The sequence below is a fragment of the Dermochelys coriacea genome, chromosome 1 (assembly GCF_009764565.3).
Source record: "Dermochelys coriacea isolate rDerCor1 chromosome 1, rDerCor1.pri.v4, whole genome shotgun sequence".
In the NCBI taxonomy this organism is placed as follows: domain Eukaryota; kingdom Metazoa; phylum Chordata; order Testudines; family Dermochelyidae; genus Dermochelys; species Dermochelys coriacea.
The window spans coordinates 38,811,523-38,827,915 of NC_050068.2; the positions used below are offsets into that span (position 1 = coordinate 38,811,523).

At 46.1% G+C, this 16,393-nt stretch overlaps 1 protein-coding gene across 3 annotated transcripts in view; it reads left to right on the forward strand.

The window, feature by feature from the left end:
• RNF17 (ring finger protein 17) overlaps positions 1 to 16,393 on the forward strand; it is a 220,853-nt gene that overhangs the window by 186,215 nt on the left and 18,245 nt on the right. For all 3 annotated transcript variants that reach the window (XM_038411672.2, XM_038411698.2, XM_043504233.1), the window contains 3 exons: positions 3,813 to 3,938; positions 6,283 to 6,339; positions 8,887 to 9,003. In XM_038411672.2, coding sequence (XP_038267600.1) covers positions 3,813 to 3,938; positions 6,283 to 6,339; positions 8,887 to 9,003 — 300 coding nt within the window. The remainder of the gene's footprint in view (positions 1 to 3,812; positions 3,939 to 6,282; positions 6,340 to 8,886; positions 9,004 to 16,393) is intronic.

Consider the following 16,393-nt stretch of genomic DNA (forward strand, 5'->3'; position numbering starts at 1 on the left):
AAGAGTTCCACAGGTTGACTGAGCGTTGTGTGAAGAAATAATTCCTTTGGTTTGTTTTAAACCTGCAGTCTATTAATTTCATTTGGTGATCCCAGGCTCTTGTACTATGAGAAGGAATAAATAACACTTATTTATTTTCTCCACACTAGTCATGATTTTATAGACCTCTATCAAATACCCCCCCTTAGTCGTCTCTTTTCCAAGCTGAAAAGTCCCAGTCTTATTAATCTCTCCTCATATGGAAGATGTTCAGTATCCCTGATCATTCCTCCCCCCCTTTTAGCTATCTTTTTCAATCCCAGTATATCTCTTTTTGAGATGGGGTGACCACTGCATGCAGTATTCAAGATGTGAGGGTATCGTGGATTTATATAGAGGCAATATATTTTCTGACTTGCTATCTATTGCTTTCTTAATGATTCCCAACATTCTGTTAGCTTTTTTGACTGCCACTGCATATTGAGTGGGTGTTCCCAGAGAGCTATCCACAATTACTCCAAGATCTCTTTCTTGAGTGGTAACAGCTAATTTAGACCCCCATCTTTGTATATGTATAGTTGGGATTTTTTTCCAAATGTTTATTACTTTGCATTTATCAACATTGAAATTCATCTGCCATTTTGTTGCCCAGTAACCCAGTTTTGTGAAATCTCTTTGTAACTCTTCACAGTCTGTTTTGCACTTACCTAACTGGAGTAGTTTTCGCAAAAAGAAAAGGAGTACTTGTGGCACCTTAGAGACTAACAAATTTATTAGAGCATAAGCTTTCGTGAGCTACAACTCACTTCATCGGATGCATTTGGTGGAAAAAAGAAAGGGGAGATTGATATACACACAGAGAGTACATGAAACAATGGGTTTATCATACACACTGTAAGGAGAGTGATCACTTAAGATAAGCCATCACCAGCAGCAGGGGGGGGAAGGAGGAAAACCTTTCATGGTGACAAGCAAGATAGGCTATTTCCAGCATTAACAAGAATATGTGAGGAACAGTGGGGGGTGGGGGGGGAGAAATACCATGGGGAAATAGTTTTACTTTGTGTAATGACTCATCCATTCCCAGTCTCTATTCAAGCCTAAGTTAATTGTATCCAGTTTGCAAATTAATTCCAATTCAGCAGTCTCTCGTTGGAGTCTGTTTTTGAAGCTTTTTTGTTGAAGGATAGCCACTCTTAGGTCTGTAATCGAGTGACCAGAGAGATTGAAGTGTTCTCCAACTGGTTTTTGAATGTTATAATTCTTGACAGTATGCCAACATTTTTATGGCTGACTTAGAACAACGCTTCCTCAGCTCTCGTCTCCTAATGCCCCTACTCTACTTGCGCTACATTGATGACATCTTCATCATCTGGACCCATGGAAAAGAAGCCCTTGAGGAATTCCACCATGATTTCAACAATTTCCACCCCACCATCAACCTCAGCCTGGACCAGTCCACACAAGAGATCCACTTCCTGGACACTACGGTGCTAATAAGCGATGGTCACATAAACACCACCCTATATTGGAAACCTACTGACTGCTATTCCTACCTACATGCCTCTAGCTTTCATCCAGATCATACCACACGATCCATTGTCTACAGCCAAGTTCTATGATATAACCGCATTTGCTCCAACCCCTCAGACAGAGACAAACACCTACAAGACCCACTCCACCCCACCCCCCACTGTTCCTCAGATATTCTTGTTAACTGCTGGAAATAGCCTACCTTGCTTGTCACCATGAAAGGTTTTCCTCCTCCTCCCCCCCACCCCGCTGCTGGTGATGGCTTATCTTAAGTGATCACTCTCCTTACAGTGTGTATGATAAAACCCATTGTTTCATGTTCTCTGTGTGTGTATATCAATTTCCCCTCTGTTTTTTCCACCAAATGCATCCGATGAAGTGAGCTGTAGCTCACGAAAGCTTATGCTCTAATAAATTTGTTAGTCTCTAAGTTGCCACAAGTACTCCTTTTCTTTTTGCGAATACAGACTAACACGGCTGCTACTCTGAAACCTGGAGTAGTTTTGTATCATCTGCAAATTTTGCAACCTCCTGTTTACCTCTTTTTCCAGATTGTTTATAAATATGTTGAACAATACTGGTCCCAGAACAGACCCCTGGGGAACACCACTTTTTACTTCTCTCCATTCTGAAACCTGACCATTTATTCCTACCCTTTGTTTCCTATCTTTTAACCAGTTACTTATCCATGAGAAAACCTTCCCTCTTACCCCATGACAACTTACTTTGCTTAAGAGCCTTTGGTGAGGGATCTTGTCAAAGGCTTTCTGAAAATCTAAGTACACTATATCCACTGGATCCCCCTTCTCCATATGCTTTGTTGATCCCCCTCAAAGAATTCTAACAGATTGGTGAGGCATGATTTCCCTTTGCAAAAACTATGTTGACTCTTCCCTAACAAATCATGTTCATCTAGATGAGCTTCCACATGGGCTTCCTATGTGTGAAATGGAAGCGTTTCACCTCCTGGGCGCAATGCCAGCATTTTCCCCTTAGTGATGTCTCTGTCCCCACCATCCTGACTACTTCCTGGATTTTAAGACCTCAGGCCTTGCTCTCAGCTCGGTCCAAGTCCACTTCGTGGCACTTAGTTCCTTCCTTCCACCAGTGGATGTCTACTTAGTGTTTTCCCACCACCCGATTTCTGAAAGAGCTGATGAACGCTTCCCACCAGTCCTTAAACCAACGCCCCCCTGGAACCTCAATCTTGTACTTTCCGCTTTCATGAGATCTCCCTTCAAGCCCCTGGCCACATGCTTCCTCTCGCACTTAACCATGAAGGTCATATTTGTCATGGCAATCATTTCCGCTAGGCAGGTCAGTGAATTGGGAGCCATGATGTCTGACCTCCCCCAAAAACTTCCTTAAAAAGTTTAATTACACCTTCACCCTAAGTTTCCCGAATGTGATCTTGGAGTTCCACCTCAACCAGTCCATCCACCTCCTGGTCTTCCATCCTAAGGCACGCGTCACTCCAGCAGGCAGGACTCTGCACTCATTGGATGTCCGCTGTGCACTTGTGTTCTACCTTGACGGGACCCACATCTCTTGCGCCTCTTCACACCTTTTAATAGCCATTGCAGAAAGGTCGCAAGCCCTTTCTTCACAGCACATATCAAAGTTCATCTCTACATGCATCATAGAGTGCTACAATAGTCAGGATAACAGCCCAGTGCTTCACATGCAGCTACCTCAGCCTCCCTAATGGATATCCCCTGGCAAGACATATACCGGGTGGCGACCTGGCGCTCTGTGCATATCTTCACCACCCACTGTGCCATCGCCCAGAGAGTGACGGATGATGCGGCTGTGGGCTGTGTCGTCCTGCAGACAGCGATACGTTGTTTGTCCTCGCACCCAACTCCAAGCTGATTGCTGTGTTTGGATACATATAGGGACCATCACTTGAAGAAGAAAAGGAGGTTACTTACCTGTAACTGGATGTGTGGTCCCTATTTGTATTCCAGTACCCACTCACTGTCCCCTCTAGTACAGACTGCGCTACTCGGTGCGAAGAGGGTGACTGAAGGACCGTTGCCCTGCATAGCCTCTTATAATCTCACCTGGAGCATGAGGTAACCTATGACGCATGTCAATGGACACTGCAACTGAAAACTTCCTGCTCCATTGTGTGGCACGCATGTGCACCCAAGTTTGGAATACAAATAGGGACCACATATCTTGAAGAACCTCCAGTTACAGATAAGTAATTTCCTCTTTCATGACTATTATCTTTACAAAATCTCAGCCATGATGTTATGTGCTTTATGGCAGTAGTCTACTTTGTTTTATTCAAACAGGAACGTCCAGATAATCCATGGGGCAAGATATCTGTTAATCTTTATTTTGATGGGATGTCACTTTCTTCCTTTATGGCATACCACAAACACTGCATTTTTGAAGATTGTCAGGATATATCAAATCTGGTAAGTAAGATTTAATTTTTGTTTTTGCTGCTCTAGTGGCTCTAAAAGATTAAATATTTAATCAATTTATGGTTGTGACCTTTTCCCTAGGTTATTGTCATTATTACTTTGTCACATTTTTAATGCCTTTTAGGTTTGTTGTATATTACTTATGTCTGAAAGTGTATATATCAGCAATGTCAAAGGCATAGTTTCAAAGTAGAAAGAAAATAGGTACAACTTCTTGCCAAAGTGACATGGAAATTCCTACAGAATTGCAAACTCTCTTTGCTCTTGAATTCATCCATAGTAACAGTGATAACTGTACTGAAAATGATGGCTACTTAATTTAAAATGTTATTAATGAATTGTTGTAAACTGATATAAAACATAATTATGGACTATCATCCAAAAGGTACAATACTTCAGAAAATCATTTAAACTCTCAAATTATTTGTAAGGACACTTATTCAGTAAGATATCTGATTCTCCATACTTCTTCTGATTTGATTTCTCTAGAAGTGGCAGAAACTTTAGGGGGAGTGGCTTTTTCTCACCTCATCCTGAATAACATTTCCTCTTTATGGAGAGGGAGGAAGCCAAGATTTTTCTTTTATGCTTTGTTTTTGCTCCACTTTATATTCACTGCTCTGCACTTTGTCATAGAATCATAGAAATGTAGGGCTGGAAGGGACCTCAGGAAGTCAAGTCCCATCCCCTGTGCTGAGGCAAGATGAAGTAAAACTAGACTACCCAGATAGGTATTTTTCCAGCCTTGTCTTAAAAACCTCCAATGATGGGGATGCCTCAACCTCTCTTGAGAGCCTATTCCACAGTTTAACTACTCTTATAGTTAGTAAGTTTTTCCTAATATCTAATCTTAATCTCCCTTGCTTCAGAATAAGCTATTACTACTTATCCTACTTCCAGTGGACATGGAAAACAATTGATCACATTCATTTTTATAACAGCCCTTAACATATTTGAAGACTATTAGCAGGTCCCCCTCAGTCGTATTTGCTCAAGACTAAGGATGTCCAGTTTTTCTAAACTTTTCTCAAAGGTCAAGTTTTCTAAGCCTTTAATTTTTTTTTTTTTTTTTTTTTTTTTTTTTTTGCTATCCTCTGCACTCTCTCCAATTTGTCCACCACTTTGCTGAAATATGGAGCTCAGAATTGGACACAGTATTCCAGCTGAGGCCTCATGAGTGCCAAAGACAGTGGGAGAGTTACATCACATGTCTTACATTCAACACTCCTGCTCATAAATGCCTGAATTATATTAGCCTTTTTTGCAGCTGCATCACATTGTTGACTCATGTTCAACGCACAATTCATTTTAACCTTCAGATCTTTTTCAGCAGTACTACCACCTAGCCAATTATTCCCCATAGTTGTGCATTTTGATTTTTCCTTCTTAAGGGTAGAACTTGTCTTTATTGAATTTCACCTTGTGGATTTCAGGCCAATTCTCCAATTTGTCAAGGTCATTTTGAATTACAATCCTTTCCTCCAAAGTTCTAACAACCTCTCCAAGCTCTGTGTCATCCACAAGTTTTATAAGTATATTCTCCACTCCATTATCCAAGTAATTAATGAAAATATTGAAAGTACCAGACCAAGGACTGACTCATATGGGACTCTACTAGATAAATCTCTCCAGTTTGACTGCAGAGTGTTGACAAACTAGTTTTTGAGTATGGTCTTTCAATGAGGTGTGCATCCACCTTATAGTCATTTCATCCCTTCTCCCATTTAGTTGTACCCAAAAACACACAGTTGTTGGAAGACAAGTATTGGGTAACTATTTTCAACCATATTTTTGAGAGAAGCTATGAAGTGATGTAAAAGGGAACCTGTTTTTTTGAGGGTTGTTGAAAGTACCCAGTCACACCTCAAAGTTCAAGGAGGGTTGGTCCATCCCTAAATTTTGTTACTCTAAGGTGCCACAAGTACTCCTTTCTTTTTGCGAATACAGACTAACATGGCTACTACTCTGAAACTAGAAAATATTGCAATTTTTTATATATGGAATCCATTTCTGTTAATGAATTGACCAAATCCTGCAATTCTCAGACAAAATTGCCATTGGAACTCAGTGGAAATTTTGTTCGAATGCAGACTGCAGAATCAGGTTCTAAAGCCTCAATCCATGAAAGTACTTGAATCTGTTCTTTATTCCCATTGATATCAGTGAGAGTTAAATGTTTTCCTGAAGAAAGGCAGCCTGTATATATTATGAATTAAGGAAATACTACGTGAAAAATCTGCTGTTAAGTGTTAAGATTTATCTACATATTTTAGGTGTTTTTAAGGCCTCTATTACACTGGTACCTAAATTGAACTGTACTCTACTTGCTTTTTAGGAAATAATAAATTACAGTGAAAAGTGTTTTGAGGATAACTGTAAAATCAGCTATGAGGTAAGTTTCAATGTTTAGCATGTGAGGTGGGTGGATTTAGGTTTTGTGGGTTTCTTACAGTTGATCACTAAAATTCATTACCTTACCTAATCCTTTTGTGCCAGGTCCCAGTCTCTGTTTTGTTCAGATCCCTCCTAAAGACTTGCTTCCTTCTTGAAATGGTTGAAACCCTTCTTTATTGTTGAAGAAAAATTTTAAAATGGACTTTTCAGTATTTCAGCCATTTTTAAGTCACATGCAAAGTGCATTATATATTGTATTGTTGCTTTGGGAGGGAAGCCTGGATTGTTTTTTAGCATTTGCTGTTGACTAATGTCTTGGCTGTACCTCTATTTTATCTTTTAGTGGAGAAATTACACCTGATTATCAGTGCTTTATTCTGCTGTATTATCTTCTTGTTCTTGGCCTCAAATAAAGTACATATCATAAGAATAGCCATACTGGGTCAGACAATGGTCCATCTAGCCCAGTATCCTGTCCTTTAACAATGGCCAATTCCAAATGCTTCAAAAGGAATGTACAGAACAGGGAAATTATCAAGTGATCCATCCCCTGTTGCCCAGTCCCACATCTGGCAGTCAGAGGCTTTGGGACACCCAGAGAGTGGGGGGTTGTATATCCCTGACCATCTTGGCTAATAGCCATTGATGGACTTTTCTTCCATTAGCTTATCTAATTCTTTTTTGAATCCAGTTATAGTTTTGGCCTTGACAACATCTTGTGGCAATGAGTTCCACAGACTGTTTGTGTGAAGAAGTACTTCCTTTTGTTTGTTTTAAAACTGCTGCCTACTAATTTCATTGGGTGATCCCGGGTTCTTGTGTTGTGTGTAAGGCTCCATGTTCGTCACAGATTCCGTAACTTTCTGTGACCTCCATGACTTTTGCAGCAGCTGGTGTGTTTGGCCCAGGGGCCACCTGAGCAGCTCAGGCAGCTCCTGGGCCATTCAAACTGGCTGCTGCTGGGGCAGTCTCGCCCCCCCGCCCTCAGCAGCAGGAGTTTGGGAGGGCTGGGGGTAGGGATGCGGGGCAGTGCTTACCTAGGGTGGGCTCCCCAGAATGTCTACAGGAACTCCCCTCCCTCAGCTCCTAGCTCCATGTGCCAACTCTGCTGGCAGACACTGCCCCAGCTTCTCTCATTGGCCGCGGTTCCCAGCCAATGGGAGCTTCAGAACCGGGCATTGGGGCCGAGCGGAGGCAGCATGTGGAGGTCGGGAGCCTTCCCCAGCCCCGCCAACCCTCCCCTTGAGCAACTGCTGTGCCCCCCGACCCCCAGCTGTACCTCCCCCCGCACCTGGAGTGACCCCCAGGGCATTCCCCCAAGCCGCTCCCCTCTCCTGCCCCCACCTAGTTTTAGTCAGGGGCATATAGTAAAAGTCATGGACAGGTCATGGGCTGTGAATTTTTGTTTAGTGCCCATGACATGTCCGTGACTATTACTAAAAATACCCAGGACTAAAACGTAGTCGTCTCTTTTCCAAGCTGAATAGTCCCAGTCTTTTTTAAAATCCATTCTCATATGGAAGCTGTTCCATGCCCTTTTCTGTATCTATTCCAATTCTTATATTATCTTTTTTGAAAGAGGGTGATCAGCACTGCACACAGTATTCAAGGAGTGGGCATACTATGGATTTAAATAGTGGCATTATGATTATTTAATATTTTATTATCTACCCCTTTCCCAGTGGTTCCTAATACCCTTTTAGCTTTTTTGCTAGCAGCTACACATTGAGCAGGTGTTTTCTGAGAACTATCCACAGTGACTCCAAGATCTTTGTGTGGCAACAGATCATTTAGACCACGTCATTTAAAATGTATAGTTGTGATTATGGTTTCCAATATGCATTACTTTGCATTTATCAATGCTGAATTTCATTTGCCATTTTGTTTCACAGTCACCCAGTTTTGTGGGATCCCTTTGTAACTCTTCACAGTCAGCTTTGGACTTAAGTATCTGGAATAATTTTATATCATCTGCAAACTTTGCCACCTCACTGTTTACTCCTTTTTCTAGATCATTTATGAATATGTTGAACAGCACTGGTCCCAGTACAAATCCCTGGGGGACACCACTGTTTACCTCTCTCTGTTCTGAAAACTGACCATTTACTGCTACCCTTTGTTTCCTGTCTTTTAACCAATTACTGATCCATGAGAGGACCTCCCCTCTTACCCATTACTGCTTACGAGCCTTTAGTGAGGAACCTTGTCACGGTAGTGACATCATTTTATTTTTTAATATCTTAACTATTTAGGAGTACCTCTGAATAGTTTTTCTTTAAATATTTACATTGTCTTCAAACAAACTTTGTGCATTGACTGATTTAGTTCTCTAACCTCTTTATCTGCTTAAAAATGGAAGATAAGAAAAATGAAACCAAGGAAAATTTGAATTTGATTTGATTTTTCTTTGTCATCAGGAATGTCTTGTTTATCTTATTTGAGTCTATATAAATAACTCCTCTGTAGTTAATTAGAAGTCATAGAAGGGCAAACTTGCAATTAGTTACCAAAATGTGAAGCCTAACTAAATCCTGTCTTGTTGTAGGAGTTGCTATTATCCGACGCAGGGGCTCCTGTTTTGCCACCATATACAATGCTAACACTACCTATTCCTGGAGAACTTTTTCCTGTTAGCGTTAAGCATCTTGTGTCACCTAATGAGGTATATGTTATAAATGTTTGTTTAATAACTGTTACAGGATATGACTGCCTCTTTCCAGTCTTGTGTACACTATCATGGAAATATCAGTGTCCGCATACAAGCATTTGTGGTTGTCAGTTATTGATAATTTAAATCCGTATCAATTAAATTAAATTACAGCATGTCAGATATTTATATAGTGGTTCAAATATTTGGGTGGCAGGAGTGTTTGAGAAATAAACAATCTTGTCTCTGTTCTTTAAAAAATATTCTCAATGTCATGTTCACGTTATAGGCATGACCTTTAAAAAGCAGATGCCTCCTTGCACATACAAGCTATGCTGGCAGGAGTATATATCTTAGTAGGATCACCCAGGCTGGACAGGTCAAAGAATAGGAGCCAGACTAAGGCAATCCACTAGCCCACCTGATAGCGGGTTAAGAGTGGGCTAACAACCTACTCCTGTATAAAACAAAGTTATTACAGAAACCTATACTACTGCTCTATTCAACAAACGCAATCCAATTTAATTCAAATAGACCTAGAAGAGAGATGAAAACATGAAGTGGCCAAACCCCCAAGGAAGCTACTCTACTGATGAATTTGCTGTCTCCAAAATCCATTACCAGAATTGGTACGCGGAATGTATGGACACTAACATGAGGCTGGTAAAACAGTCAAAGTAACAAAAGAAATGGGGAGATGCAAATTAGATGTACTTGGCCTAAGTGAAATGAGATGGGTTATAGCAGGACAAATCACTTTGGACACATCCTACTATATTCTGGATTACCGAATGCCATACACAGAGGTGGTGTGGATCTGATAAAATCAAGGGGGGGCAACCAAAAGCCTGATAGAATGGGCACAAGTTTCAAAAAGGATTAGAATAGTTCAGTTTTCATCAAAGTTCCAGAAAGTGTCTGTTCAGTGTTGTTATTCTTCAAGTGCTTGTTCACGTCCATTCCACATTTGGTCTGCGTGCACTGTGTGCATGAGCATCTGAAACTTTTTCCCTTAGCGGCTCCCGATAGGCCCCCCGAGTGGCACCACTGCACCCTGCCTGTATACCCACGCTGGCCCAACCCCCTCCAGTTCCTTCTTACCATCTGTGGCGGCACTGGAACAACCTCTCTCTCTCTGGTAGAAGAGCAGTCCCTTAGCCTTAGAGTAGCTGTTATCAGTTCATTTACATATGGATTGTGGACACTTAAGCGATTAGGTGCTTGGAGGCCACCAGCACTGGCCGCGGGGCATGCCGCAGGCCCACGGCTTTGAGGCTTGTGCCATGTGCCGCAAACCTATGCCAGTTAGTCACCTCCACGACTCGTGTCTACGTTGCCTGGGGGATGGACATCAAACTAAAAGGTGTAGGATTTGCATGGCGTTCAAGCCAAGGACAAGGAAAGAAAGAGATTTTCGACTAAAGCAATTGTTGATGGAGGCCGCATTGCAGCTGGCAGGCCCGGAGTGCCCAATGCTGGCTCAGGCCTCCTCAGTGCGTAATGCCCTGGAGCCATCAGGAGACCCGGCACTGGCGAAGCACTGTAAACTGATGGCCCCGGAGCGCCAGGCGAGGCCCTGGCACCGATCATCCTCCCCGGTGCAGCCCCCGGCACAGTCTAAAGGAAGGCATGGTTGTTCCCCTCACAGGAGGCTGGTGCCTCACAAGGCACCGAGCACCGACAAGAGTGGGAAGGCTGCGGTACCGGCGCTGACACAGGCTAAGTGAGCTCAGTGTGGACGATGGACTCGAGGGCATAATGGATCAGCCCTCTATGCCTGGCATCTTTGAGGCCGCAAAGGACCTCGTCGAACTGTCGGCAACGAGCCCCCTCCCTTATGGGGAGAACACTCCGGAACCCAGGCCTCAGGTGCTGTCGAGCGGTAAGCCAGTAGTGGTGTGGAGTTGGTCCCGTTCGAGCTCCGACTCCACAGACTCACACTTGCCAGCGGCCCAGAAGGAGATTGTGGCACCAACAGCGGGTCGATCCGCAGAAGCGCCAGGAAGGGCACACTGCTCTCCAGCACCACCCAGAGACCAGCACCAGGAGGAGTTGAGACGGCCCTCACCAGAGGTCTCCCGCAGACGGTCCTGGTCCTGGTGCCGCTCCCGGTCCCGCTCAACCAGGAGTCGCTCATTCTCCTGCCGGCGCAGATCGTTGGCACTGCCATGGCCTTTGCAGTTGGCGTCGCCGCAGTCCAGCGCCAGCTTCAGCTGCTATAACGACCCATACCGGGGCCCAGACAGCAGGGACCCTCAGGGAAGCTGGCAATCTCAATGGGGGCTGCCAGGAGGACCACATGGTGGACATTTTGAGACCCGAAGGGCCATCCAGAATAGCACTCCGGCTCATTAAGACCATTCAGTCTAACTATAAAACTATACGACAGACCCCAGCCTCCAGCACTCCAACAGCTAAAGGAGTGGAGCGTAAATAATTTGCCCTGTCTAAGGGCAATGAGGTCCTATTCTGCCACCCAAGTCCATGCTCCCTAGTGGTTTCGGCAGTGAACAAAAGGGAGCGCCATGGACAGCGGGCCCCGGCCCCTAAGGCCAAGGATGCGAAACGCCTGGACCTTTTTGGTAGAACGGTATACTCATGTGGGGGCCTTCAGTTGAGTATTGCTAACCAGCAGGCCATCCTCAACAGACACAATTTCAACTCCTGGGCGACGGTGGGGAAGTTTAAGGATACGCTCCCGCAAGGTTCCCAACAGGAGTTCACGGCCCTGGCGGATGAGGGCAAGGCAGTAGCCAAGACCTCTCTCTAGGCCTCCTTGGATTCGGCAGACGCAGCGGCTAGAACAATCGTGTCAGGGGTGGTCATGAGGCACTCGGCATGGCTTCAGGAGTCAGGCCTGCCCCCAGAGGTCCAGAATACACTCCAGGACCTCCCCTTTGAAGGATTCGGGCTTTTCTCGGATAGACAGACGCGAGGCTGCATAGCCTCAAGGACTTGCAGACTACACTCAAGTCGCTGGGTATGCACACCCCGGCGACCCAGAGGAAGCCCTTTAATCCCCCTCAACGCCAGTACCAGCCTCGCCATAGGCATGAACCTTACAGTAGGCGAGGCAGGGATAACAGGCAATGGCGCAACAACAATAATGCGCCGGGCCAGAGCCAAGACCAGCACAAACCCCAGCCGGGTACTAAGCCAGGCTTTGAAGGTGCGCTCGAAGACAGCATACCAGACCAGTCACCAGATCCGTCCCTTTGTTTCCTGAACCGCATGTCCCGTTTCTCCCATGCGTGGTCCAGCATTATGTCGGACCGTTGGGTCTTGTGCACGGTGCGGAACGGGTATTCACTGCAGTTCGCCTCCCTTCCCCCTCACCCCCCTTTCCTGTCCCTCTTCAGGGACCCCTCTCACGAGCATCTCCTAGAGGAGGAAGTCCGCTCGCTGCTACGGGCGGGGGCAGTAAAGGCGGTGCCTCGGGAAAAAGGTTCTACTCTTCCTCATCCCCAAGGCCAAAGGGGGCCTTCGCCCAATCCTAGACCTGCGCGGGCTCAAATTCCTGGTCAAGGCCCGGATTCGCATGGTGTCTCTGGGCACCATCATCCCTTCCCTGGATCCAGGGGACTGGTACGCCGCCCTCGACATGGAGGACACATACTTTCATATCGCCATTTTCCCAGCACATCTGTGGTTCCTATGCTTCACCCTGGGCCGAGAACATTATCAGTTTGCGGTTCTCCCATTCGGTCTAGCTGCGGCCCCAAGGGTGTTCACAAAGTGCATGGCGGTGGTGGCGGCCTTTTTACAGAGGCAGAGAATCCGGGTGTACCCGTACCTCGACGACTGGCTCCTGGCAGGCCGCTCCAAGGCAGAGGAGCAGGGCCATGTGGAGGTGACCCTGAGATTGTTCTGCAAGCTGGGGCTCCGGGTCAACATGCTCATACCCACACAGAGAGTGGAATTCATAGGGGTGGTCTTGGACGCAGTGCAGGCCAGGGCAAGCCTTCCGGTATCCCGATTCCAGGCTATCCAACAAGCAGTGGCCTCCCTGCGCCAGTTTCCAACAACAACGGCCAGGTGCTGCCTGCAGCTGCTGGGCCATATGGCAGCATGCACACACATGGTCAGGCATGCCAGACTGAGACTCAGGATTCTGCAGGAGTGGCTCGCTCGGGTGTACCGCCCAGGTAGGGACCCCCTGGAGTTAGTAGTGACGGCCCCAAGGGATGTGCTGGACTCCTTGCTGTGGTGGCAGTCCCAGCCTGTGGTTTGCCCTTTGCCACCCCACTTCCAGATCTGACGCTGGTGACAGTCACGTCAGACCAGGTGGGGGGCTCACCTGGGGGACCTCATGACGCAGGGGTTGTGGTCCGAGGCAGAGTGGTCACTCCATATCAACATGAAGGAGCTCAGGGCGGTTCATCTTGCCTGCCAGACCTTTCACACCACTCTGAGTGGTCACAGTGTGACAGTTCTGACAGACAACACTACTGTCATGTTTTATATAAACAAGCAGGGTGTGGCTCGTTCCTTGCCACTCTGTTGTGAGGCTTTCCTTCTCTGGGACCTTTGCATAGCCCATGCGATTCACCTCAAGGCGTCCTATCTCCCGGGGGTGCGGAATGAGCTGGCGGACTTCCTCAACAGGTCGTACCGCATGCACGAGTGGACACTCAGGGCAGATGTCATGCTTTCACTCTTACGCAGGTGGGGGTTTCCCCGGGTGCGTCTGTTTTGCCACCAGGGTCAACACCCAGTGCCCGCAGTTCTGCTCGTTCCAGAGCTGCAGCCTGGGCTCACTCGCAGACGTATTTGCTATCCCGTGAGAGGGGGCTTGATCTGTGCCTTCCCCCCACTCCGCTTGGTGCACAAGGTCCTGCTCAAGGTGCACAGGGACAGGGCGGCTGTGATCCTCATTGCCCCAGCCCGGGCCCGCCAACACTGGTACACATAGCTCCTAGAGCTGTTGGTGGACGCCCCAGTAGTCCTGCTCCTACACCGGGACCTCATTGCACAGGATGGCGGGCGGCTTCTCCATCCCGACCTGCAGTCACCACACCTGATGGTGTGGAGGCTCTGTGGCTAAACGCCCTGCAGAGCCAGTGCTCCCTTCCTGTACAGCAGATTCTGCTTGGCAGTAGAAAGCCCTCTACCAGGGCAGCCTATATGGCCAAGTGGAAAAGGTTCTCATGTTGGTGTAAACCCCGACAGGTGCAGCCAGGCCAGGCCCCGGTGCAGGCCATTCTGGAGTATCTCCTGCATCTCAAGCAGCAAGGGCTAGCCCCGTCCTCACTCAGAATGCACCTGGCGGCCATCTCCAGGCTTGGTGTTTTCCCACCCAATGGTGGGGCGGTTCCTTAAAGGGTTGGAGAGGGTGTTCCCGTACTCCTGCCCCCCAGTCCCTCCATGGAACATTAATCTGGTCCTTTCTAAACTCATGGGACCCTTTGAGCCCCTCGCTAACTGTTCTCTCCTCCACCTTTCCTAGAAGGTGGCGTTTCTGGTTGCCATTACCTCAGCTAGAAGGGTGTCTGAACTGAAGGCTCTCACCTCTGAGCCACCATACGCTGTATTTCATAAGGACAAGGTGCAGCTCCGGCCGCACCCCAAGTTCCTCCCTAAGGTGGTGTCCCAATTCCATCTGGGCCAGGATATTTGTCTGCTGGTGTTTTTCCCGAAACCCCATACGGATCCGAGTCACCGCAGCTTGCACACTTTGGATGTGCGTCAAGCGCTAGCATTCTGTTTGGAGCGCACCAAGCCCTTTTGCAAATCTGTGCAGCTGTTTGTGGCTGTGGCCGAGAGGTTAAAAGGCCTCCCAGTGTCAGCACAGCAGATTTCGTCTTGGATTACAAGCTGCGTCCGGGCGTGCTATGAGCTCGCAGGTGTTCCAGCCCCGGCGGTTACGGCCCACTTGACCAAGGTGCAGGCGACTTCCACGGCGTTCCTAGCACAGGTCCCGATCCAGGAGATGTGCAGAGCAGCCACCTGGTCTTCTGTGCACACCTTCACGGCCCACTATGCGGTCAACCAGCGGGCCAGAGAGGACACGGCAGTTGGCAGAGCGGTCCTCCGAGCAGTTGTTCCGTGACTTCTACCCTCCAGAGGTAAGCTTGTAATTCACCAAATGTGGAATGGACGTGAACAAGCACTCGAAGAAGAAAAAACAGTTGCTTACTTTCTCGTAACTGTTGTTCTTTGAGATGTGGTGTTCACGTCTATTCCACCACCCACGCTCTTATCCCGCTGTTGGAGTCGCCAGCAAGAAGGAACTGGAAGGGGTTGGGACAGCGGCGGAATATATGCGGTGCGCAGTGGCGCCACTCAGGGGGCCCGCTGGCCTGACGGGAGCCGCTATGGGAAAAAATTTCCAATGCTTGTGCACACAGTGCGTGCACACCTAATGTGGAATGGAATGGACGTGAACAACACATCTCGAAGAACAACAGTTATGAGAAAGTAACAGTTTTTCTCCAACAAAACAAACTAACCAAGAGTAAAACAAAACAAAAAACCCACCAACCACCTTGTACAAGCAACTACATAACAAACTAGATAAAATCCCCAAAAGAGATGTCCTAGTAAGTGGAGAAATTAATGCTAAAATAGAGAGCAACAACACTGGCAGGGAAGTAAATATGGGGAAACAAGACCTTGGTGAAACAAATTAAAATGATTAAATGTTTGCTGATTTTTGTGGAATGAATGATCGGGTCATTGGAGGAACCATCTTTCCTCACCATACTATTCATAAAATAACTTGAAGGTTAGCAGATCATAGAACAGGAAACCAAATTACATTATACCAACAAAACAAGGAACCAAACCACATTACAATTCTGCACAAATGTAATAGAATTTTAGAAGATGTAGGTAGAAGGAATGGGAAAGAGAATGGACCACACACTAACGAAATTGAGAATAAAAATAAAACCAAAGAATAGATCTGAACAGCAGAGACACCACATTATAAGGTCACCCAACTAAAATGCAGCAAGAGTTTAGAATTTAGAAGTTTAGCAAATAGATACCGGGTGCTTGAAGATGATGAGACAATAGAAAGCAAATGGAAACAGGTAAAGGATACTTCCACTAAAATGTGTAAAGAAATGCTGGGATTCAGGAAGAAACATCACAATAAAAGGTTATATAAGAGGAAAGATGCAAAATTAAACTGAAACAAAAACACAGACACACTGACTCCAGGAAGAATATGCAGTAAAGACCAAAGAGGCCAAAATAGTGGTAGGAAAGACAAATGAAACTTTGTAGATGAAATGGCAAGAGATGCACAAACTGCTGCAGCACAAAATGACATGAAGACATTGTACAACATCGTTAAACAGTTGTCAGGAAGAATGTTCCAAGTAAGATAATTACACATTATAAAGAAAGTGATAGATTCAAGGTAACAAGAAGAATAGGCAGGGTTCAAATAGGAGAAATC